This window comes from Ruditapes philippinarum, unplaced genomic scaffold, assembly GCF_026571515.1.
Source record: "Ruditapes philippinarum isolate M1 unplaced genomic scaffold, ASM2657151v2 ctg4449_1_1_1_1, whole genome shotgun sequence".
Classification (NCBI taxonomy): Eukaryota; Metazoa; Mollusca; class Bivalvia; order Venerida; family Veneridae; genus Ruditapes; species Ruditapes philippinarum.
The window spans coordinates 27,396-52,256 of NW_026853156.1; the positions used below are offsets into that span (position 1 = coordinate 27,396).

At 34.6% G+C, this 24,861-nt stretch overlaps 1 protein-coding gene across 1 annotated transcript in view; it reads right to left on the reverse strand.

Moving 5' to 3' along the window:
• Positions 1 to 22,512, reverse strand: part of LOC132735136 (DNA (cytosine-5)-methyltransferase 3B-like) — a 43,640-nt gene extending 21,128 nt beyond the window's left edge. The window contains exons 1-10 of the mRNA XM_060722040.1: positions 22,397 to 22,512; positions 19,784 to 19,936; positions 19,342 to 19,443; positions 13,436 to 13,550; positions 10,640 to 10,873; positions 6,698 to 6,777; positions 6,106 to 6,153; positions 2,820 to 2,884; positions 2,566 to 2,611; positions 602 to 751 (exon numbers count right to left, since the gene is read on the reverse strand). Coding sequence (XP_060578023.1) covers positions 602 to 751; positions 2,566 to 2,611; positions 2,820 to 2,884; positions 6,106 to 6,153; positions 6,698 to 6,777; positions 10,640 to 10,873; positions 13,436 to 13,550; positions 19,342 to 19,443; positions 19,784 to 19,936; positions 22,397 to 22,399 — 996 coding nt within the window. The 5' untranslated portion in view covers positions 22,400 to 22,512. The remainder of the gene's footprint in view (positions 1 to 601; positions 752 to 2,565; positions 2,612 to 2,819; positions 2,885 to 6,105; positions 6,154 to 6,697; positions 6,778 to 10,639; positions 10,874 to 13,435; positions 13,551 to 19,341; positions 19,444 to 19,783; positions 19,937 to 22,396) is intronic.
• Positions 22,513 to 24,861: the final 2,349 nt, after the last annotated feature.

Below are 24,861 nucleotides of genomic sequence, written 5' to 3' on the forward strand. Positions count from 1 at the left end.
ATACTTTTTGAGCTATGTGCGACACAAGTTGAAAATTGCAAATTTTTACCAAGTCAAGGGCAATAATTCTACAAATACTGAATAAATCCCCAAAAACACTCAACTACACATGTTGAGCAACATTTCTGTAAAGTAATATGACTCTACTATGTGTGACATAAAATGGACAGACGGAAGGACGAACGTCCTTAAAGTTTGGTATTCAAGTGGCTACTCTTTTGTTCTCTCTTGTTCTTTTAGCCATGTAAGAGAAAAAGTAACCACATAAGAGCTTACGGAATGAATAGCATCAAAGGAAAATTACTATAACCTATTCATTGTTCCCATAGCCACCTAAGTATCTATACAGACGGACGGACAGAAGGGTAAATCTAAATACCCCCCCCCCCTAAAGTGGGGGCACAAAAAGGCCAAGTTCAAGTTCAAGTTATAATAAAATTCATGCATACCATTCAATTATTACAATTTGTATGTCACCATAGAGAAGTATTTAGGACCAATCAAGAGATCATACCATTTAGAGGCAACAAAATTAAAGGCCACAATAACATTTTTATCATAATATGAAAGTGAATCAAAGAAAATGCACAGGAAAACAAACCTGATCAGACACTGGATTGAAAAATTTCACCAGCTCTTCTCTCCAATTATCTCTTGGAACAAGTTTTCCATGGTTGTATGTTTTATACTGGGTGCACAGCATACATAGCCAAGGATTTCTGTCCCCACAAATTCTGTCCCTCCCTTGAACCTGTTGTAATATATAAATCAATATCACCCTATTGGATATAAGCTTTTAGCTTAACGGGCAATCCTAGGGTAACATAAAACATACAGTCCGTCCCCAGTTATTCAACAGTTACCCTTTATTGGAATACCTGGCATTATCAGAAGTAGATTGCAGTCCCCCTTTTATCTCTATATAAATCTATATAAAACAAACATATTTTTCGAAATGCATTATCCAAATACCTCCTATTTTTCGAAGTTAAATTTCTGTCCCTATTATACAATTATGAAAGAATTTCACACCTATTATTCGAAGCTAGACTTATTGGCGCTGATCCACTAGCTGACAGTCCCTGGACTAACAACCCTGCATGCATTAAGACAATTGTAATAATTACACATTCTTTTTTTAAATTTTCTTTAATTACCGAAAATTACTTGCATGTGAGTGATTTCTCGTTTAATTATTGGACAGTTAAAATTCATTTTAATAATTTTAATGAAAGAAAGTAAACAATCTAAATAAAGAAATAAATAAAGAAGCAAACACTACCATGTATATTGGTTATGAATGCTGGAGAAAAAAAAATTCTATTTTAAATCAGTGCATTTTAAGCACAAGATGTCCTTAGATGTTGTGATGCTGTAATCCTGATGTGAATACATGTCTATCTTACCTATGATTAAAATTCTGCACCGTGTCCGATGTTGTGACAGTAAATGCTTGAAGATGTAACAGCGATAATGTTCATGTATGCGTTATATGTGCTACATAATATGGAATAAAATGCATATTAGTATTGATGTCTTGTATACCAATATTTTTTTATGCATCTTTTGTTTTTTCATTATTTTTTTCGATTGCTTAATTGAAACAAGGGTGTTGTAAACGGTACTTTTGCTATGATTAACGTATGGCCAAAGTTGAATAGTTGTCGTCTGTCACTATATTTCGGATTTAGGTTATTCGAACCCATCAATTATTCGAAGTAAATTTTCAGTCCCCAGCAATTTGAATTATTGAGATTCGACTATACTTCTTAGTTCTATCGTTATTTTTATTGCATTTATATGTGTTTTATATGCATGTTCATATATGTGACAATACAGTATGTGTTTATGTATACTTCTCTGAATAAATCAATACTCAAATACAAAATTAATGAGATGTATCAAGCAACTTTATAATTGCAACTAAATATGCATAATGATATGTACATTAAACACTACAATCAATCTGAATCTGTTTTTTCCATAGCAAGTTTTTGTTTTGTTTGTTTGGTTGTACAGCACACCAACAAAATTTGGGTCATTGGCGCCAAAATAGGAAAAATGACTTTGGCTAATCTAGGGTGTTACAAATTTAAAGCATCATCAGGGGTCAAAACCACCTCACCAGTGTTGCATAGAGATGCATAGACTTCAGTAATTTGAACCCATTTAGTCAACTCTTACAATCACACAAGATTAAATGGTGCTGATGCAATTCTGATGCCTCACCCGTAGAGGCAACCCCTCAGCCACAAGAGGCCCCAATTAGCAAGTGCTTCTAGCTAGAGGCCTCATATAGGTGAAATAGTTGATGCTGTAGTGTTTCCTTATTCACTGTATACGAAAATTGGGGATTGAATGTTCCTGATTGAGAATTTCTACAAAATAGATATTTATTCTGTTATTCATTGTGTCCCAGGAATTCTTGGTGATATATAACCTTAAGAAATAACAATACTAGTATCAAATGTTCACAGGCATATATACAAAAAGTGAGAGAATAAAAGTTACAACAGTTACTGAATAATATTTTTCGCTATTGTATTTTATATTTAAATGACTCACCATGTTGACACTCACATTCTCTTTCAGACATCTTTTACAGAATAATCTAAAACAATCAAAATTTAGTATATTGAGGCAACTCAATATTCTGGCATTACTATACCAGTTGGGCAAATTATTGTTTGAAATGTTACTGAAATGTTCTGTCAAAACAGAGCCTGATCTTAAAATATATCATTTTATTGTAAAGTTATGGCAGCATTTCTATAAGAGTGAAATATTAGCCTTCATTATAATATACAATATGATGTTACCTCCCACATGTCATGTCAGCACATCTATACATCTTGCAGCCTTTACCACACACACAACAGAACATCTGTGAACAAAAGTATACAATACGCTCACCTGTATATAGGCCTCCGCCCAACCCCCCCCCCCCCCGGGCCAATTTTAACCCAAGGGCTTTTATTTGAACAAACTAGGTAGACACCAATAAGATGTTTCATGCTAAACATCTAAACTCTAGCTCATTGGGTTTTTTCAAAGAAGATTTTTTAAGTTTTTCCTATACACATATAGTTAAAAACAATGACACCCCTTGGGCGGGGCCAGTTTTGACCCCAGGGCTTTTATTTGAACAAACTTTGTAGACACTCACTAGATGATGTTTCATGCTTAACATCTAAACTCTAGCTATTTGGGTTTTTTCAAAGAAGATTTTTTAAGTTTTTGCTTTACACATATAAGGAAAATCAATGACCCCCGGGCGGGTCCAATTTTGACCCCAGGGCTTTTATTTGAACAAACTTTGTAGACACTCACTAGAAGATGTTTCATGCTTAATATCTAAACTCTAGCTATTTGGGATTGTTCAAAGAAGATTTTTTAAGTTTTTGCTATACACATATAAAGAAAATCAATGACCCCCGGGGCGGGGCCAATTTTGACCCCAGGGCTTTTATTTGAACAAACTTGGTAGACACCCATTAGAACATGTTTCATGCTAAATATCTAAGCTCTAGCTCTTTGAGTTCTTTAAAAGAAGATTTTTTTAAGTTTTTACTTAATATATAGGGTCAAAATCAATGACCCCCTGGGGCGGGGCCAATTTTGACCCCAGGGCTTTTATTTGAACAAACTTGGTAGACAGTCATAAGAAGATATTTCATGCTAAATATCTTAGCTCTAGCTCTTTGGGTTCTTTAAAAGAAGATTTTCAAAGTTTTTACTATATGCATATAGGGAAAATCATTGACCCCCTAATGCGGGGCCAATTTTGACCCCAGGGCTTTTATTTGAACAAACTTGATAGACACTCACTAGAAGATATTTCATGCCAAATATCTTAGCTCTAGCTCTTAGGGTTTTTTAAAAGAAGATATTAAAGTTTTTTCTTTCGGTTGCCATGGCAACCAGAGTTCTTCATGGAATTAAATTCTTTGAACAATTTTTAAAGGTGACCACCAAAGGAACATTCCTGTGAAGTTTGGATGAAATTGGCTGAGAGGTTTATGAGGAGATGTCATTTAAAGTAAAAGTTTACGGGCGGACGCCGGACGAAAAGCGATCACAAAAGCTCACCCTGTCACTTTGTGACAGGTGAGCTAAAAATAGTAGAAATATGATGATAAATACTGCATAATCAGTCATTTATCGCACATATAACAGGTATTTTATTACTTGGATCTGAGAGGTGTCTGTCGACGAGTGGTTAAGGTCGTTGACTTCAAACCACTTGCCCCTCACCACTGTGGGTTCGAATTCCCAACAGGGTTTTGGATTCTTTCATGTGAGGAAGCTTAGTAATTCATCTAGCTAAAAATATGGAACGTCGGTGGTTCTACTCAGGTGTCCGTTCATGCCTGAAATAATTCACGGAAGAGCATCTGAGGTCTTCCTCCACCAGTGAAGCTGGAACATCACCAAATTAAACAAACAATAAACAAACATTACTTGGATCTTGAATCGTTACTTTTCTTAAAATCTTAGTACAGTCTGACCCCGGTTATTCGACAACCCTTTATTCAAATACCCGGCATTATCCGAAGTAGATTTGCTGTCCTGTTTTTATCTCTATATACATTAATATAAATTCAATCGATTATTAGAAATGCATTATCCAAAAACCTCCTCTTTTTCAAAGTAAAATGTCGGTCCCGATTATACAATTATGACAGAATTTTACACCTATTATTCATAGCCAGACTAATTGCCGCTGATCCACTCGCTGACCGTCAAAACATGTGAAAAATTTCTAAAAGCCATGCGTGTATTTTGACTATTGTAATAATTCCACATGTTTTTTAATTAACTTTAATTACCGAAAATTGAGTGTATGCGAGTGATTTCTCTTTTAATTATTGGACGGTTATTCAATTTAATAATTTTGATTAAAAGTAAACAATTTAAGTAAAGAAATAAATAATCATTAGCAAACACTACCATATTTTGTATACATTCTTTTTCAAAAGGGTGCATTTTATTAATGTCCATTATGTCTTAATAATGATTGTCAATGCCTGAAGACAACAGCGGTAATTTTATGTATATGTGCTACATAATGTGAAATAAAAGGCAAGTATTTACATCTTCGGTATCAATAAACTTATTTTTTATGCATCCTTTGTTGTTTATTTATTTTTCTCAGTAAATTAATGAAAACAAGTGTGTTTTTAATGGGACTTTTGCTATGTTTGGCGTATGGCTTAAGTTGAATAGTTTTCATCCATTACTATATTTTGATTTCGATTATGCGAACCCATCAATTCGTAAATTTTCAGTCCCCAGCACTTCAAATAACCAAGGTTGGACTGTATATTTTTAATCTTCATGAAATATTTTTGCTTATCTGAAGGCATGCAGCTTTAAGCTCTTACAGTCTGTTAATATATCAACAAACCTCTTTTAGATGGACACACTAATGTAAGTAATTCAAATTTACAGCTCAATATTTATAAATTTTCAAACATTTAAACTCAGGTTTCATAGTTTAACCCATAATGTTATATACACACCTTTTAACGCCTTTTTCACCCCCCCCCTTTTTGTTGTCTCAAATGGTGAAAAAATGCCTTATTTAGGCCCCAAACACTTGTTTTTGTTTGAGAAATGTTGTTAAAAAAAGTGACTTCTTTTTCGGCGCGGCCCCCCAACCAAAAGATTTGGGGGGTTTGAAGGGGGTGGAGTCCCCCTCATCGCCAAGAAAATTTTGGACTTGTGAGAGGCTATAAATGACCCCAGATTGATCATAAGGTAACGTGTAACCAACTCTGAAAAGCATTTGACTCTATCTCAATCCATTGAGAAGTTGCAGCACTTTGAAATCAATTTTGATGGTAATAATCAACACAAAATAGTGATTTTTGGCAATTTTGAGATGTCCCCTCGTTGCCATGGTAACAGAAAATTTAAGCGTGAGCATGTTGTTGCAAGGGCAATGGTCCAGTCAACATTTGTGCCAAGTTTGATTAGTGTTGAAGCAGTTTTTATAGTATTATAGCAATTTGAACTTGTAACGGGAGACTTTTCAATGAAAACAGCCATTTTTCACAAAATGCTCATGAAGTAATGGGTTAAGAATTATATTTGTAAACTTACATATGTTCCATCTCTATTCTTTGTAAGGAGACTTTCCATCAGTTTGCCCTGAAAAAGATGGAATCATAAACTTACATATCCTTCTCTTGTAGTAATGTTGTTATCAATACAGTTATCAATACAGTTTACAAAAATATTTCATAAGGTAATATTATTATTCCCTGTAAGGAAATAATTTTTTTTTGATTAACCTATAGACTCTGCATGATACAAATCACTAGATAATTACTTATTTAGATGAAAACACACACACAAACACACAATATTAGGCTTTATAAGTACTGGACAATATAGACTGGATGAAAAAACTAATACTGTTTCACTTTATTCCCTGTACCTTGTCCCCCAGCAAAGGTGAACCGAAAATAGTCTATTTCAATATCCCTTATCTGATTTTTCCAGTTAGGGATAATGAAATCATTCAAACCCACCCTTAGAACTATAAATATAGGGTCAGTGACATGACCATTTCTCTAAAGACTGATAAACCATGCTACTAGATGCATCTGTACTATCCTACACGCTCAAATGCATCCATTAAATTTCCATTCATTCTATGTAATAATAAAACAGATATTTAGAAAATATTTACCTTGCATTTACTGCAAACATATCCTTCAAACAAAGGATGGTGACAGATAGCTTTCTCTTTAGCACAGGACAAACAAACTTCTGTCAAAGAAATCAGAACAATAACTCTTATTCAACTAATATCCAAGATTATTGTCAGGTCATTCATTTACCAACTTTTATACTGATCATTTTACTCTATTTATGCATTATATATATTGAACATTTTTAAGTATTCATGTAATTAAAATTAAAAGTCAAAATTAAGCAAGGTAAAATTAAGAAATAATAATATTGGTCTCATTAGTGTTCATCAACTTTTTAACACCGGTTTGGTGTTAAGATGCCTAGGCATTGACCACGAAGGTGCCTTTATGAATGAGTTGCAAACTTAGGTTGAAGTCATTATGCTGATTTGTCCAATATAAACTAGAACTATCACTAAATGTGATTAATACCCCCACAAGTCTGCTTCGGAAATGAGGATGTTACTAGTAACAGAATACCTTGTAATAGAATTGAAACATAGAGATATGGTTGTGGGCAATTAAAGATAATTGTGGTTCATGTATGTTGCATTTACTTTCAATGTGGTTGGCCATTGATGAAGTTTAATTGAATTACTCTGTAATAAGTCCAGAAAGACAAAGAAAAAGAACAAAGGGCAATAACTCTATAAATACTGAAGATAGAGTTATAGTTCTTGTGCACTGCACTTCCTCTTATTGTGCTTGACCATTGTATGAAGTTGTTTCCAACCAGTACGTTTTAAGTTATGCTCCGGAAGAGGAAAAGTATCAAAGGGCAGTAACTCTGTATTTTGTCAAAATGGAGTTATGGCTCTTGTGCACTGCACTTCCTTTTAATGTCCTTGACAACTGTATGAAGTTGTAATGAATTCCAAACAGTAGTTTTCAAGTTATGCTCTGGACAAGGAAAAGTAACAAAGGGCAATTACCCTGTAATTAGTCAAGATGGAGTTATGGTTCTTGTGCACTGCACTTCCCCTTATTGTGCTTGACCATTGTATGAAGTTGTTTTGAATTCCAACCAGTAGTTTTCAAGTCATGCTCTGGACAAGGAAAAGTAACAAAGGGCAGTAACTCTGTAATTAGTAAAGATGGAGTTATGGTTCTTATGCACTGCACTTCCTCTCAATGTGCTTGACCATTGTATGAAGTTATAATGAATTCCAACAATAAGTCTTCAAGTTATGGTCCGGACAAAAGAAAGCAATGGAAAAGTAACAAAGGGCAATAAATCTGTAATTAGTCAAGTCAAGATGGAGTTATGGTTCTTGTGCACTGCACTTCCCCTTATTGTGCTTGGCCATTGTATGAAGTTTTTTGAATTCCAACCAGCAGTTTTAAAGTCATGCTCTGGACAAGGAAAAGAAACAAAGGGCAGTAACTCTGTAATAAGTCAAAATGGAGTTATGGTTCTTGTGCACTGCACTTCCTCTCATGTGCTGGACCATTGTATGAAGTTATAATGAATTGCAACAATTAGTCTTCAAGTTATGGTCCGGACAAAGAAAGCAATGGAAAAGTAATAAAGGGCAATAACTCTGTAATTACTTTAGACAGAGTTATGGTTCTTATGCACTGCACTTCCTCTCAATGTGCTTGACCATTGTATGTAGTTATATTGAATTCCAACCATTAGTCTTCAAGTTATGGTCCGGACAAAATAAAGAAAGCAATGGAAAAGCAACAAAGGGCAATAACTCTGTAATTACTTTAGATAAAGTTATGGTTCTTGTGCACTGCACTTCCCCTTATTGTGTTTGACAATTGTATGAAGTTGTTTTGAATTCCAACCAGTAGTTTTCAAGTTATGCCACGGACAAGGATAAGTAACAAAGGGCAATAACTCTGTAATTAGTCAAGATAGAGTTATGTTTCTTACGCACTGCACTTCCTCTCAATGTGCTTGACCATTGTATGTAGTTATATTGAATTCCAACCATTAGTCTTCAAGTTATGCTCCGGACAAGGAAAATGCAACGGACAAAAAAAAAAAAGCAATGGAAAAGCAACAAAGGGCAATAACTCTGTAATTACTTTAGATAGAGTTATGGTTCTTGTGCACTGCACTTCCCCTTATTGTGTTTGACAATTGTATGAAGTTGTTTTGAATTCCAACCAGTAGTTTTCAAGTTATGCCCCGGACAAGGAAAAGTAACAAAGGGCAATAACTCTGTAATTAGTCAAGATAGAGTTATGGTTCTTGTGCACTGCACTTCCTCTCAATGTGCTTGACCATTGTATGTAGTTATATTGAATTCCAACCATTAGTTTTCAAGTTATGCTCCGGACAAGGAAAATGCAACGGACGTCTGGACCGACCGACCAACCGACCACCGGGTGACTCCTATATACCCCCCCAAACTTCGTTTTTGGGGGTATAATAATATCGACTGATATTGATCAAACCTGTGGCATTTCTGTATGTGAGATGTTAATTTAGCATAATGAAAAGAAAACATAATAAAAACGGAAAATAACTTAAAAAGCTATGTATTGACGGAGAAAATTTTTTTAAGACAGCTGCATGCACATGTAGTCCCTAACCTAAGTGTTTACTGGCAATTTAATGTCAGTCTTTAAAATAAAAACAAGAGCTGTCACAGAACGTGACAAATGCCCCCAAAGGATTTTTAGGTTATAAACCACCTATTACATGTTAAGTATGGTGGTAAAAATTGACAAAGTTCAAACCCCAGCAGTGACCTTTAAGTGAGACAAAGAAACCTGGGTCTTGTTCACAACACATTGTTCATCTATGGTGACTTTAATAATATTTCTAAATAAAAATAAAAAGAGCGGACACAACAACCACCATTTATATGTATATAACATAAATATTGAAAAGGTTTTAACTCCAGCAGTGAGCTTGAACTAAGGCGTAGGAGCACGGGTCTGAACACATCATACATTTATGATAATTTCATATTTGAAATAAAAAAAATAAAATCCTTTCATTCATATAAGTTTCAGAGCAGACAAGACCATCTCTGCCTATATGTATAGTAACATCAAAATTGACAAAGTTTGAACCCTCACAGTGACCTTGACCTATATGCATACTGAAGTCATCGAAACCAGTCTTGTTTGCAACACCATACATCTATGGTTATTTCATATATGAAGAAAAATTAAAATCCTTTCATGCATACTGAAGTTTCAGAGCAGACATGATCACCACCATCTGTATCTTTATAACATAACAAATGACAAAGTTTGAACCTCCACAGTGACCTTGACCTTAGTTGTAAAAACTGGAGTCTTATTCGTGGCACACCATATATCTATGATTATTTAATATGTGAAAGAAAAATTAAAATCCCCTCATGCATGCTGACAGGACCACCACCTTCTATATTTGTATAACATAAAAAAGAAAAATTAAAATCCTTTGATGCATACTGAAGTTTCAGAGCAGACACGACTACCACTGTCTATATGTATAAAGCGGGATGGAATGACGGACTGAAAAACTTCCTTACACCAAACAAAAGAAAATAGCCACATAAAAGCATTACGGAATGAATGACATCAAAGAGAAAGAACAGTTACCTATTGTCCCTCTAGCCACATAATAACTGTCCTGTGAGTGCGGACGGACAGACTGACGGACGGAGGGTAAACCTAAAGTCCCTCCGGTTAAACCGGTAGGGAACTAATAAAACGAAAAATATGTCATTATCAGTTAAACTTAACATTCTGGTTATAAAACATGGACTGGAATTATTTCAGTCAGGATTATGTCTTTTACATGACTGTAAAAAGCCGTTTTTTTTTAAATTACTTAAAAAAACATGCTAAAGAATTATATTGAATGAGGTTAGAAATGTATATTCTTTGTATAAAAATTTAAGGGGTCATTTATTAGGTGATGAATATTTGTTGGAAGGTATAAGGTATTTACACATTGTGATATGACAACAAAACTAGCAACAAACCATTTATCATCACATTTTCATGTTCCCGACTTCCCGCAGCAGTATCATTTAGTACCACTATCTGTTCTTCTTTTTGCTGTTCTTTCTTCTCCTGTTCACCTTTCTGTCCTTTCTCTCCCTTTTTTAGTTTATCTATCTCCAACTTTTTCTTCTTCTCTACTTCAAGTCTGACTATGTCACTTCTATTTTTTGCTTCCTTCAGGGCAGAGACTACTTTATTTGGGTACTCAAAACCTTTTTAAAAAGTAATCATTGATTTTTATTTTAATCAATTATCTGCAGAAAAAATGCATATAAAGGGCAAAATACCACAGAAACTGAACCTGTATTAACATTGGTTGGGGAAGCAACACTACCCTTAATGGGGGGGGGGAGGGGGGTGAATCATACGGTATATTTGGAAGAAAATAAATTATGCAAATTCAATTTTTGGGGAAAACTGCATCATCAATTAAAGAATTTATTTTTGGGAAAGCCACCCTTAAATGGCCAATGCTATAGAGAAAAAAAGCATCCTGTACATGCACATCTTTTGATGGGCCTGCACAATTAGCAAAGCAATTTATGTAAATATGGTTTTTAAAGCAGGAACACCAAACATACAAGGCCATCTCAGAACCTCACATGATTATGTTCAGGAGAGCTTATCTTAGACAATAAAGGGAGACAACAATATGCCAACCAGTTCTTAAATACAGTTTACAATACAGGTAGAAGAGAATCAACAAATAATCAATCTAAATCTTGCTAATGCCAGTGATTTTAGTCCCCTATATTTTACAGCTGAATAAAGGCTGTTTCCCCTATCCTAAAATAAAAAAAAGGGCAACATTGTTGCAATATACCCCTGTCACAGAAGCTTTTGACAGAGATGTGGGCATTAACGATAAGCATATAGGAGATATTTTCTGGGCAATATCCAGAAAACATCTGGATATATTATCATCTCTAGTGATTTTTTTATCTGAATTTTGACCCCTATGTGTGACCTTGACCTTGGCCGCAGGGACCTAAATTTGGCACACGACACTCCCCCTCACAATAGTGAACATTTGTGCCAAGTTATATTGAAATCCCTCTATGCATGTAGAAATTTTGCTCTGGACAAGCGTTTTTCTATGACCTCTAAGTGTGACCTTGACCTTTGACCTATAGGCCTGGTTCATGCGCACAACACGGCTTCTTATAGTGGTGAACATTTGTATGAAGTTCCATTAGAATCCCCCATATGTGTAGGAGATAATTATTCTCTGGACAAAATCTTTATATTTTATCATCTTTAGTGACCTTGACAATCATCTTTAGTGACCTTGACCTTGCATATATTAACCTAAATTACATGTTTCACACCAGTAGTCATGATAATGACCATTTATGTTTCAATCCCTCAATAAATGATGACTAAATGGTCCCAATACACATTTTCATATTTTATCTGAACTTTGACCCCTATGTGTGACCATGACCTTAGCCTCAGGGACCTAAATTTTGCACGCGACACTTTGCCTCACAATAGTGAACATTTGTGCTAAGTTATATTGAAATCCCTCTATGCATGTAGAAGTTTTGCTCCGGACAAGTGTTTTTCAATGACCTCTGTGTGTGACCTTTGACCTAGAGGCCTAGTTTATGTGCGCCAGATAACTTCTCATAGTGATTAACATTTCTATGAAATTTCATTAAAATTCCTTCATGGGTGTAGGAGATATGCTCCGGACAAAAATCGGACGCCCCCAGCACACCTTTCCATGACTTAACAGCAGCTGACTTGTATCAGCTAATTGATGAATTTAATTGACTAAATAAGACAGAAAGCTGTCCCTATAGATAGCCTCTGCTATGTACCAGATGCATATTACATGTAAATGTTAATGGAACTTCATTGAGGCCCTAAACCCTTAACCTTTTCCCTTATATAAGCGTGTTTCGACGGCTTTTTGCCCCCCCCCCCCTTTTTGAGGCCTCAAACAGTGAAAAAATGCCCTACTCAGGCCCCAAACACTGTCTTTTGTTTGAGAAATGTTGTTAAAAAAAGTGACCATTTTTTCGGCGCCGTCCCCCATCCAAACATTACATCAGGGGGTTGCCAGAAGGGGGATGTGCCCCCTTCTGTTTGGGGGTTTGAAGGGGGGCGGAGTCCCCCTCATCGCCAAGAAAATTTTGGACTTGTGAGAGGCTTAAAATGACCCCAGGTCGATCATAAGGTAACGTGTAACCAACGCTGAAAAGCCTTTGACTCTATCTCAATCCCTTGAGAAGTTGCAGCACTTTGAAATAAATTTTGATGGAAAAAATCGAGGCAAAAAAGTGATTTTGGCAATTTTGAGATGTCCCCTCGTTGCCATGGTAACAGGAAATTTAAGACTGAGCATGTTGTTACAAAGGCAATGGTCCAGTCAACATTTGTGCCAAGTTTGATTAGTATTGAAGCATTTTTCATAGTTTCATAGCAGTTTGAACTTGTAACAGGAGGCTTTTCAGTGAAAATGGCCATTTTTCACAATATGCTCATGGGGGAAAGGGTTAAAAACATAGAAAAATGAAATATTACTTACACAGACCAACTTTGACACTTAAGACAGAAAGATTACAAAAGATTTTAAAAAAATGTACTAGCAATAAATTGAAAATAGTATTTTTGTGTTATTCTTAGCTTGATTTGAGTGAAAAGCATTGCAATGGTTTTCAATATTCATATTATTGGGTCAGTTTTGCCAAAGAATTGAAGCAGCAAATCATGGATTACAAATCTCTCTTGTTATTATGCTAAGAGGGCACTCAGCTTAAATCATTTACCTGATTTAGGTTCAAAGGTATCTCCTGAAGAATTTACAAGGTCTATAAATCCTTCTTCAACTAATCCCCATTGCTTGATGTTGTCTATTGATAAACCTGCACGATGTGCACAAACCTATAAATATCAAACATATATAATTATAATCAAAGGGCTGCAAGCTCTGTGGTATTTTCTGATCTTTGCAATCTAAATCGTACTGTATATCTGTATGTGTTTTCCTGTATAAGTTTATTTTTGGCGTCCGCGCCAAAGCGCGGCGCTTCTTATGGAATGAAATCAGATTTTGTGAAAGGGCGACAGCAACTTCTCGAGCCTTTTAGTCGGACATAATAAAAGCCGATCAGTATGAGGGTGCTTGATTATTAATTAATAATGAAATGTCGCGATATATACAATGAATAGCAAACTAGAGAATTTCGCAATGCAAACATTTTCAAATGAAATAACCTTTTCCGTCAATAAATCGCGCTCTTCGGGGTATTTTTATTTATCATTTTGTAGTACACAGTGGGTTATTATGGTACATGTATCCGAAAGCTGAATAGAATGATGAGTTGATGACCTAAATATTCCGAAAATCTATATATAGAGGGATGTACTCCTATCGGTAATTCCATGTCTCTCCTGGTCTATTTTGACCGGAATTTACTAGTGACCGGCGAATAGTACCACACGTTTATTGTCCGGTCTCTCCCGGTTTTGGAGTAGATGTTTGATATCGTTACAGAACAGAACAAATATTTTACAGTTTATATAAGTTTTTTTTCATCACTTAGTTTGGTTACAATAATTAATAAACACAGATCAACTCTCAAATTTATTGATTATTATTATACATAAACATACAATTCGAAGAAAAAAAAAACCCAACAACAACAATAGCATGTTTTATTTTATCTATATGAGATAAAAACAATAAATATGTACAATAATTTAGAAAAAGGTACATTTTTATGGTATTAATATGACACTATCAACTTTGAAACATTTTATTTAATTTGTTATTCGTGTTTAGTAAAGATGCCGAGGAATTATTCAAAGTTACAAATTAGATTTTAGGAATTATTCAATTGATTGATAATTTAAAAAATGATAAAGAAAAATACAAATGTACATGTATATGGTTTAAGAATAAACAATATTATATATTGAAAGATTAACCATAATTTACTGACTTTTTCCAGTTAAGTTTTTACTTATAATCGTCGGTCAATATGACATTTGAATTCTTAAAATAGTAGTAAACGTAAAAACTCATTATTAAAATAGCACATAAAACACAAAAAAGAAAAGAAAACAATATTCATAAAATCTGTATTTTTTTTATTAAATTAGATATTACAATTATTGAATAATAAACAATTATGCTCAACATGATCAACATGGTAATGTAACCAGTGTCATATTGTTAGTAAGTGTGAACAGATACCTTAATAGGGGTTCTTCGCTAAAAGCGATAACATAATAAGGGACAACTACACAAGTGTGGTGTTGATCATGCATTACACATATGGATTATAAATGATTGCATACATGTATATCCGTTGCTATTAATAACCACGATCATAAAGAAGTAAACAAGTAATATTCTAATCTCTAGTATGCCAAACAAAGTTAATAATGAACAATGTCTTTCGTCCGTTCATTCATAAGTGATATACAATTCTGGTAAAAACCAATTAACCATTGGGAAGTTTATAATCATATATCTACTAGTTCATCTTCACCTGCTGCATTTCTTGCTTGGACGCCCTTTGATGCTTTGCATCAATGCCTTTCTTGTTATGTACTATAATTCATCTTGCAGGACACCAGAGTTTGATACATACGGAATTTTGCATAACTAGAGTTGCATCAAAAAATCATTTATGTTTTTTTTTATTTTTATGTATTTATCCTTGCATATCGTGGCTATTTCCTTAACAAAAACACTAAAAAAAAAGAATTATAAAAAATGTTGTCTCAACTGGGATTTGAACTCCAGACCTCTCACACACTAAACGAGCGCGTTACCCTTGCACCACGGAGAAGTTATAACAAGAGGGCCATGATGGCCCTGAGATCGCTCACCTGTATATAGGCCCCTGGAGCGGGGCCAGTTTAAACCCCAGGGCTTTTATTTGAACAAACTTGAAAGACACCCATTAGAAGATGTTTCATGATGTTAAGTTTTTATGACACACATATAATGAAAAACAATGATCTGCCCCTGCTGCTCCCTCTCCCGGCAGGGCCAATTTTAACCGAAGGGCCTTTATTTGAACAAACTTGGTAGACACCCATAAGAAGATGTTTCATCCTAAACATCTAAGCTCTAGCTCATTGGGTTTTTTAAAAGATGTTTTAAGTTTTTACTATACACATATAGTCAAAAACAATGACACCCCTGGGGCGGGGCCAATTTTGACCCCAGGGCTATTATTTGAACAAACTTTGTAGAAACTCACTAGAAGATGTTTCATGCTTAATATCTAAACTCTAGCTATTTGGGTTTTTTCAAAGAAGATTTTTTAAGTTTTTGCTATACACTTATAAGGAAAATCAATGACCCCCGGGGCGGGGCCAATTTTGACCCCAGGGCCCCAGAGCTTTCATTTGAACAAACTTGGTAGACACCCATTACAACATGTTTCATGCAAAATATCTTAGCTCTAGCTCTTTGAGTTCTTTAAAAGAAGATTTTTTAAGTTTTTCTTATATGCACGTAGGGAAAATCAATGACCCCCTGGGGTGGGACCAATTTTGACCCCAGGGCTTTTATTTGAACAAACTTGGTAGACACTCATTAGAAGATGTTTCATGCTAAATATCTAAGCTCTAGCTCTTTGGGTTCTTTAAAAGAAGATTTTTTAAGTTTTTAATATATGCATATAGGGAAAATCAATAACCCCCTGGGGCGGGGCCAATTTTGACCCCAGGGCTTTTATTTGAACAAACTTGGTAGACACTCACTAGAAGATGTTTCATGCCAAATATCTAAGCTCTAGCTCTTAGGGTTTTTTAACAGAAGATATTTAAAGTTTTTTCATTCGGTTGCCATGGCAACCAGAGTTCTGCATGAAATTAAATTCTTTGAACATTTTTAAAGGTGACCACCAAAGGAGCATTCCTGTGAAGTTTGGATGAAATTGGCTTAGTGGTTTATGAGGTGATGTCATTTAAAGTAAAAGTTTACGATGACGACGGACGGACCGACGACGGACGAAAAGCGATCACAAAAGCTCACCCTGTCACTTTGTGACAGGTGAGCTAAAAACAGAGGCTGAATAAAATCAAGTCATTCTAATTTAGAATTTCCATTGCATTTCGGGTTTTTAAAGCAGCACAGGCTGAATAAAATCAAGTCATTCTAAATTTAGAATGTCCATTGCATTTCGGGTTAGGGTAATTTCGAGGTATTTTGTTCAGGGTAAACCTGTTGTTTAAAATTGAAGTAAATAATTTAGCAAAAATCTTCTCGCCCAAACAATCCAACATGTAGAAACTATATATTCAACTACTCGGCAGTCAAGATTTATTTGTGTAGTATTCGGTAATCGACATCGCTAAAAATAGCATTTTCATTGATTTAAATCATATTCATCCGCGTAATTTGTGAGTGTGCATTTATTGACAATTCTATAAGCCAACGCTACTTTTAAAGTTTGAATGTGTAGTAATTTGTTGGACACTTGTCACACAAAATTGTTCTTTCTTTTAAATTGCTGGTTTTTAAGCAGTTTTGAGTGAGAAATACTTTGCGTTGTTAGGTCTGTTAGGAAATTTTGTGTTAGACCGTGGATGTTACCTATGTATTTACTGATCTGCGATCAGAAAATACAAAAATCATTTGCTACCATTAACACTTCCGGATATCTGATTTAATACAACTCAAATACAAAGGCAAACTTTACACTCTCATCGTCCCTGAAACAAGTATATGTCAGAAAACTATTATTATAGTAAAGTTTGGAGGGCGCTTGAAAAGTCATTTCAGTTAATAAACAGCAAAATATGGAGATGCTTGAACAGACATTTCAGTTTAAACAGCCAAATGTACAACATGTATATTAATTCTATGTTGCTAACATTATCACATTCACATAATAATTATATGTACTTTAGATGTATTAGTTGTGTTTTCAGGTAACTACATGCACAACAATACATGCCATGCCCAGCATCTAATGCATATTGAACATCAGACAAATATAAAAGTTCATCTTTAACCCTCTGCTGAACATGAAAACTATCAGCCTTTGCTTGCCAGTACAGAGAAACAGGTTGACCTGTGCATCTTTGCATCCTGGCACCTCTAGAAATTTAACAATGCTCTTATACAAAAATGTTGTTGTGGTGTTGGTAGTTTAACCTCTAAATTACGGCAGTAAGCTGCAGTGAATTAACCAGAGCTGACAGTTCAACCACAGTATCTACCTGGGCAGGTTGCCAAGCAGTTTACCAGTACTAGTTGTCTTAACTTTTGCAAGGAGCTAATAACTTCAGTACATGCCAGAGCAGAGATACAGTGCAAATGACTGCAGAAAGGATTTTATGGTCAATCACAATGAAAATGATGAAACAAAAAATGAAAGTGATGATTAAACCCAGGTCGCCTGATTCACTGTCAATGCTCTACCTATTAAGCAAACCGGGTGGCTTTTTTCTTTACAAAAAACTAGAAATGTGTCCATAGGACACGGATGCCCCCACACACCACTGTTCTGTCAATCTTATGACTCTAGGTCAAATATTTTTTGGACTACATGTGCCACAAGTTGAAAACTAAAAATCAACAAAGGGCCATAATTCTGTTAAATTTGGTCGCAGCAAAAATTCCAACCTTTACTACCATCTACACATTAAGGTTGTTAATCCCTGGAAGTTTAAGCAAAATCTGCCATCCGGTTTAAGAGGAGTTGCGTTCACAAAATTTCTACATAGTATATAATGAAAAAAACAACAAAGGGCCATAATTCTGTTAAATTTGGTTGCAGCAAAAATTCCTTCCCTTACTGCCATCTACACATAAAGGTTGTTCATCCTTGGAAGTTTAAGCAAAATCTGCCATCCGGTTTAAGAGGATTTGCATTCACAAAATTTCTATATAGTATATAGTGAAAAAATCAACAAAGGGCCATAATTCTGTAAAATTTGGTCGCAGCGAAAATTCCTTCCTTTACTACCATCTTCACCTTAAGGTTGTTCATCCCTGTAAATTTAAGCAAAATCTGCCATGCGGTTTAAGAGGAGTTGCGTTCACAAAATTTCTACATAGTATATAGTGAAAAAATCAACAAAGGGCCATAATTCTGTTAAATTTGGTCCCAGCAAAAATTCCTTCCTTTACTACCATCTACACATTAAGGTTGTTCATCCCTGTAAGTTTAAGCAAAATCTGCCATGCGGTTTAAGAGGAGTTGCGTTCACAAAATTTCTACATAGTATATAGTGAAAAAATCAACAAAGGGCCATAATTCTGTTAAATTTGGTCGCAGCAAAAATTCCTTCCTTTACTACCATCTACACATTAAGGTTGTTCATCCCTGTAAGTTTAAGCAAAATCTGCCATGCGGTTTAAGAGGAGTTGCGTTCACAAAATTTCTTCATAGTATCTAGTGAAAAAATCAACAAAGGGCCATAATTCTGTTAAATTTGGTCGCAGCAAAAATTCCTTCCTTTACTACCATCTACACATTAAGGTTGTTCATCCCTGTTAGTTTAAGCAAAATCTGCCATCCGGTTTAAGAGGAGTTGCGTTCACAAGATTTCGGGACGTACGGACGGACTGACGGACGGACGGACACTCGGACGGACAAGTGCAACGCTATATGCTCCCACTCTGTGGGGGCATAAAAACTGTAGAAGCTATAAAGCTAGACCCTTTATGTCATATTCAACAGATTTAGGGTTATAAATCAAGTACCTCAAGTGCTTCAACTACAGCTTGTTCAAGAGCCGAGGAATATTTTCCTTTTCTATGTTTCGTAAAATTACTGGCAAAGTTCTCCAACTTGTTGAATTTCATCTGAAATAATAAAAAAATATTTTCAAGAAACAATGAACAATGATAAATTATTTCAAGGGTATTTATAAACATACAAGGGCAATATTTATATTCAATGGGCTTAACTGCAAACATTTCTTATTTTGGATTTGTGATAAATAAAATATTATATTTGTGTTGATTCAACACTAAACTTATTGGATTCGTTGAATAAAACAATATTATGCTTGCCAGCGGCTTGCATAATTTGATTTTATTCAGCTTCTTCAATAAATACAATTTTAAATCTTACACTCATTTAATATCCACCATTATAGGAATGCAATTAAATCAAAAGTACCGACAAAAAAAATTTGTTTACCTCTGAAATCTTAAGGTCCTGTAACCATATAACCCAAACTGCTCCTGGTTTGGCATGGCTTTTTCCAGCCATAGGTCCTGGAAACACTAAAGCAGGCCACCATGAAGACTTTAAAATATGTCCCCAAACTAGTTGTCCATTTGAAAACCTGTCCTAAAACATAAGAGAAAGAAAATTTGACGTTGAATAATGCAGCTCTTTCTTGAACTGTTATTCTTTTAATTGTTCCCAAATCTCCACAAAAAAAATTTGATATTTTATTTTTTATCTTATATTTTTTTTTCTTTTCATCAAAGAACTATTTATACAAAACTTCAGATATTTATACCTCTGTCGCAGAAACAGTCAGTATTTTTTTTTTACCAGGATATTAAAGTGTTAGTGTTTTATATAAAACTGGTAACACCAACAGTCATTTGCTGGATATTATTATCCCTAAGGCCATGACTCACATTCAGATCACACAGTGTGGGACTTGTAGGGTGGGACCAAGTCCCCAAACCCCTGCTAAGATCCTATATACAGACTATCCTACTGCAATCAACATCACAAATTTCGCATCAACTCACCACTAATTATTATTTATTCTACATTTTTCCCTATTGAACATAGAAGAACCAAAAGTGTGTGTTATTTTGCTATAAAATCACTGTTTGACGTTCTATATTTAGACATGTGACGTAGTATACACATGACTTGTGACGTAACCAATAAAAATGTGACGCGCTAACAAATAAGTACAAAAACAAATCAGGCGCAATTCAGGTACGGCAGCATTTATTTGTTGATGTCGTGTTAGAACCGAAATAATATATCCAATGTGTGATTTTATTGCTTGATAAAATCACTCTTTGTCCTTCGGATGCGCATCATTATATAATTCCCCGCATCCGAACTCCAAACAGTGATGTTATTGAGCAATAAAATTACAGTTTGGGATATATTATTTCTTAAATATTTCACAGTAATGGCATATTTTCATGATGGTCAAAATTTACATATTTTAGTCATACACATAAATAACAAAGTTTTTTGTGCAAAATATTTCAAATCTGTAGATTTTTATGTAAAACTGAACAACATTATCATGTTAGCCACAATGCATATGTCTGAAACAATCATCATTTCTAAATGTTCCCGTCAGTTGAAAAAATAAATTTTGAGTTTCCAAGTAAAGACAGTTTTAATATTTAAAATTGATCAATGTAACATTTAGTAACTTAAACTGAAGCATGAAAAAACTAGTGTAGCACCATTTAGCATTCCTTTCTACGCCATTGTCAATCAGCTGTTTGATATTTTGTAACGAGTCTTCTGATTGGCAAATAGCAACGAAACCGCAACGTTTCACACAAGGATGCCTAATGGTGTAGAAAGCGATTGAAAGACCGTGGAAAGGTTTGAAATTCGAATATTGCGTGTATCAGATGATACTGACGGTTGTGAGTGGGTGGTCCAACTTAATGTATTTAGTAATATTATTTAGTAAATTCAAGTAATTTTGACCCGTACTCTGACAAATATGTATTAGGCTATGTTTACGTACAAGGCCTTCGTCGATGGTCGGGCCGGTCCGGTCTTGGCCGGACCAATATTTTGGCCAAAAATGAGTAAAAAAAAAACAACACGCATCGCTGATTAGCAATTTGGACTAAATTACCACAAGCACAATAAAAATGCCTTTCACCCTTAAAATTTACGACACACTTAAATCTGTAAAAAATTGTTGACATACTACTATAACTTGTACAAGGGCAGGTTGTAAACTGTGCCAAATATACTGGAAAACGCCCCTGAGAGCATCCTAGAATAAAAAATTTTCCGGGGGAGCATGCCCCGTACCCCCCCTAGATTCTACCTAAAACCAATCAAATTGGCCGCACAAATCACAAAATCGTGATGACGGGCCTGACGTACCGAATCGTTGTGCCGCAATTTTGTCTACAAAGGATTTTTAGCAAGAATTCGCTCGTTTCCTGATAGATATTTCATGAACGGGAAGGGCTAGAGACTTGGGGTCGGTCTCATTTGGAAGCTTAATACAAACGTGAAATAGTGATAAAAGTTTTTTTTAATTGTCTGGCCAATTGTTTTCACAACGGCCCGGAAAATGAATCCCTTGCTTGTAGCAGGTACGTATACATACCTGCTTGTAGGCTCGAATCTGGAGTTTCCGGCCTTCTCTTAACTTATAGTATATTTTTAAGGGGGGTCATAATTTACAAATTTTTTTTGGTTTTTGACAATTTTAAGATGAACACAGGTGTTTTTTTTTTATCAATATGGTCATATTTTTTCTTCCCAGGTCCGATACTCGTGCCTGTGGTTTGACAGTAAGAAAAAAAGTCTGTAAAATGGGTCAAACAGTTCAATTAATTAGGCTACATATAAACAAGAACGTAAACACTAAAGAGACTCTACAAGTGCTAATCTAGCACGTGATCAAGCGCTAGAGCTCCCGTGCCCGTGGCCGTTAGAAGTTGAGATCTAATTGTTTTTGTTTTCTAAATACATAAATGATCGTGTATATTTTATAAAGTTTCAACAATTAAATGCGTAAATCAAACAAAATAGATCAAGTCCTTTAGAAAAACAACTTTTTCATTTATTTACCATAATTATGTAGACGCTCACAAAGCACGTAAAACACCACGTGACCACAATGGTATTTCGGAACACCTCCTCTAGTATTCATAATCATGAAAGGGCCGAGAAAATGCGGTTGGCTTCGACGGAAAGGAATTAAAGGAGCGAAAAGAACTGATTAATTGGCGTCCGCGCCGAAGCGCGGCGCCCTTATGGAATGAGAAAGGGCGACAGCAACTTCTCGAGCCTTTTAGTCGGTCATAAGAAAAGCCGATCATTCCGATCGGTATGAGGGTGCTTGATTATTAATTAAGAATGAAAGGTCGCGATATGTTACAATGAATAGCGAACTGGAGAATTTCGCAATGCAAACATTTTCAAATGAAATAACCTTTTCCGTCAATAAATCGCGCTCTTCGGGGTTTTTTATTTATCATTTTGTAGTACACAGTGGGTTATCATGGTATGTTATTGTTGTACATGTATCCTAGAAAGATCAGTTGATGACCTAAATATTCCAAAAATCTATTTATAGATATATCTATCGGTAATTACCGGTCTCTCCCGGTCTATTTTGACCGGGATTTACTAGTGACCGGCGAATAGTACCACACGTTTATTGTCCGGTCTCTCTCGGTTTTGGAGTAGATGTTTGATATCGTTACAATTAGAAAAAAAAACAACAATAGCATGTTTCATTTTATCTATATGAGATAAAAACATGTGATATGTACAATAATTGAGAAAAAGGTACATTTTTATGGTATTAAAATGACATTATCAACTTTGAAACATTTTATTTAATTTGTTATCCGTGTTTAGTAAAGATGCCGAGGAATTATTCAAAGTTACAAATTAGATTTTATGAATTATTCAATTGATTGATAATTTAAAAAATGATAAAGAAAAATACAAATGTACATGTACATGGTTTAAAAATAAACAATATTATATATTAAAAGATAAACCATAATTTACTGACTTTTTCCAGTTAAGCTTTGACTTATAATCGTCGGTCAATATGACAATTGAATTCTTAAAATTTATTTTACAATTTTAATAAAAAAAAGTAGTAAAAACTCAGTATTAAAATAGCACATAAAACACAAAAAAGAAAAGAAAACAATATTCATAAAATTTGTATTTTTTTTTTTTATTAAAATTAATAGATATTACAATTATTGTATAATAAACAATTATGCTCAACATGATCAACATGGTAATATAACCAGTGTCATATTATTACTAACTTAAAGTGTGAACAGATACCTTAAGAGGGGTTCTTCGCTAATAGCGATAACATGATAAGGGACAATTACAAAGGTGTGGTACGTGTTTATCATGCGTTACACATATGGATTATAAATGATTGCATACATGTATATCCGTTGCTATTAATAACCACGATCATAAAGAAATAACAAGTAATATTCTAATCTCTAGCATGCCAATCAAAGTTCATAATGAACAATGTCTTTCGTCCGGTTATTCATAAGTGATATACATTTCTGGTAGTTTATAAGAATATCTTGTCATCATATGTGTACTAGTTCATCTTCACTTGCTGCATTTCTTGCTTGGACGCCCTTTGATGCTTTGCATCAATGCTTTTCTTGTATTTCATTATAGCAATTGCAACTACTCGGCCCTTTCCGTCAGTCTTCGGATAAGGACCTCGAATACACAGAACGGATGCGGTATTTCGGTCTAACCTACGCTAAGAAACTAAACATGTAAACAAATAGTAATTTAATGCTGGGAGTTGTTGACAAGTTTATTTCCAATATATGTAGTAAAAGTCGACCTAAAATAAGTGAATTCATAGGTACAAAAGCAAACAATACATTATTTATATATTTATTAAGTTATAAAGTTGAAGAATCCGAAAGTACAAAAACCAACCTGTTGACATTTTGTTTAAAATTGAACATCAGTGGGCATATTTAAATTACAAATTGTTGTCAGACATATTTTCAAGCATAAGAGTACCGGAACAGACATGAGATGTCAAATATATACATTCGTTTTACATTATATCTGTTTCTGTTTACATCTGAAACCACGTGGTAGAACTACTTTCAATCCGTATTGTTTCCGAGGTTATTATAGATAATAGCCGAGGCAGTACCGAATGTCATTTTAGTTGATTGCCTTTATGTAATATTTTGTATTTCATCTATGTGATATGTGAAAAATAAAACTAATTGTGTTAGAAAACTTCAACATGATCATGAGTTTATGTATTAAGTTTAAACAATATTTTATTTATAATCATTACATTTACAATAATAACTTGTACGGATTCATGGGATTGAGTAGGAAGCTTGAAAAGCTTTTTTAGAAACTCTCTCCGTAAGTTTATGTATTTGTTCAAGTTTTAATTCTAGCAAAGTATCATCAATTTTAGTTTCATAAAACAATGAAAATATTATTTAATCCTGATCCTGTTCTTTTCTTACTGAACACGGGCCGGGGTTTTACGCAGAGTGTTC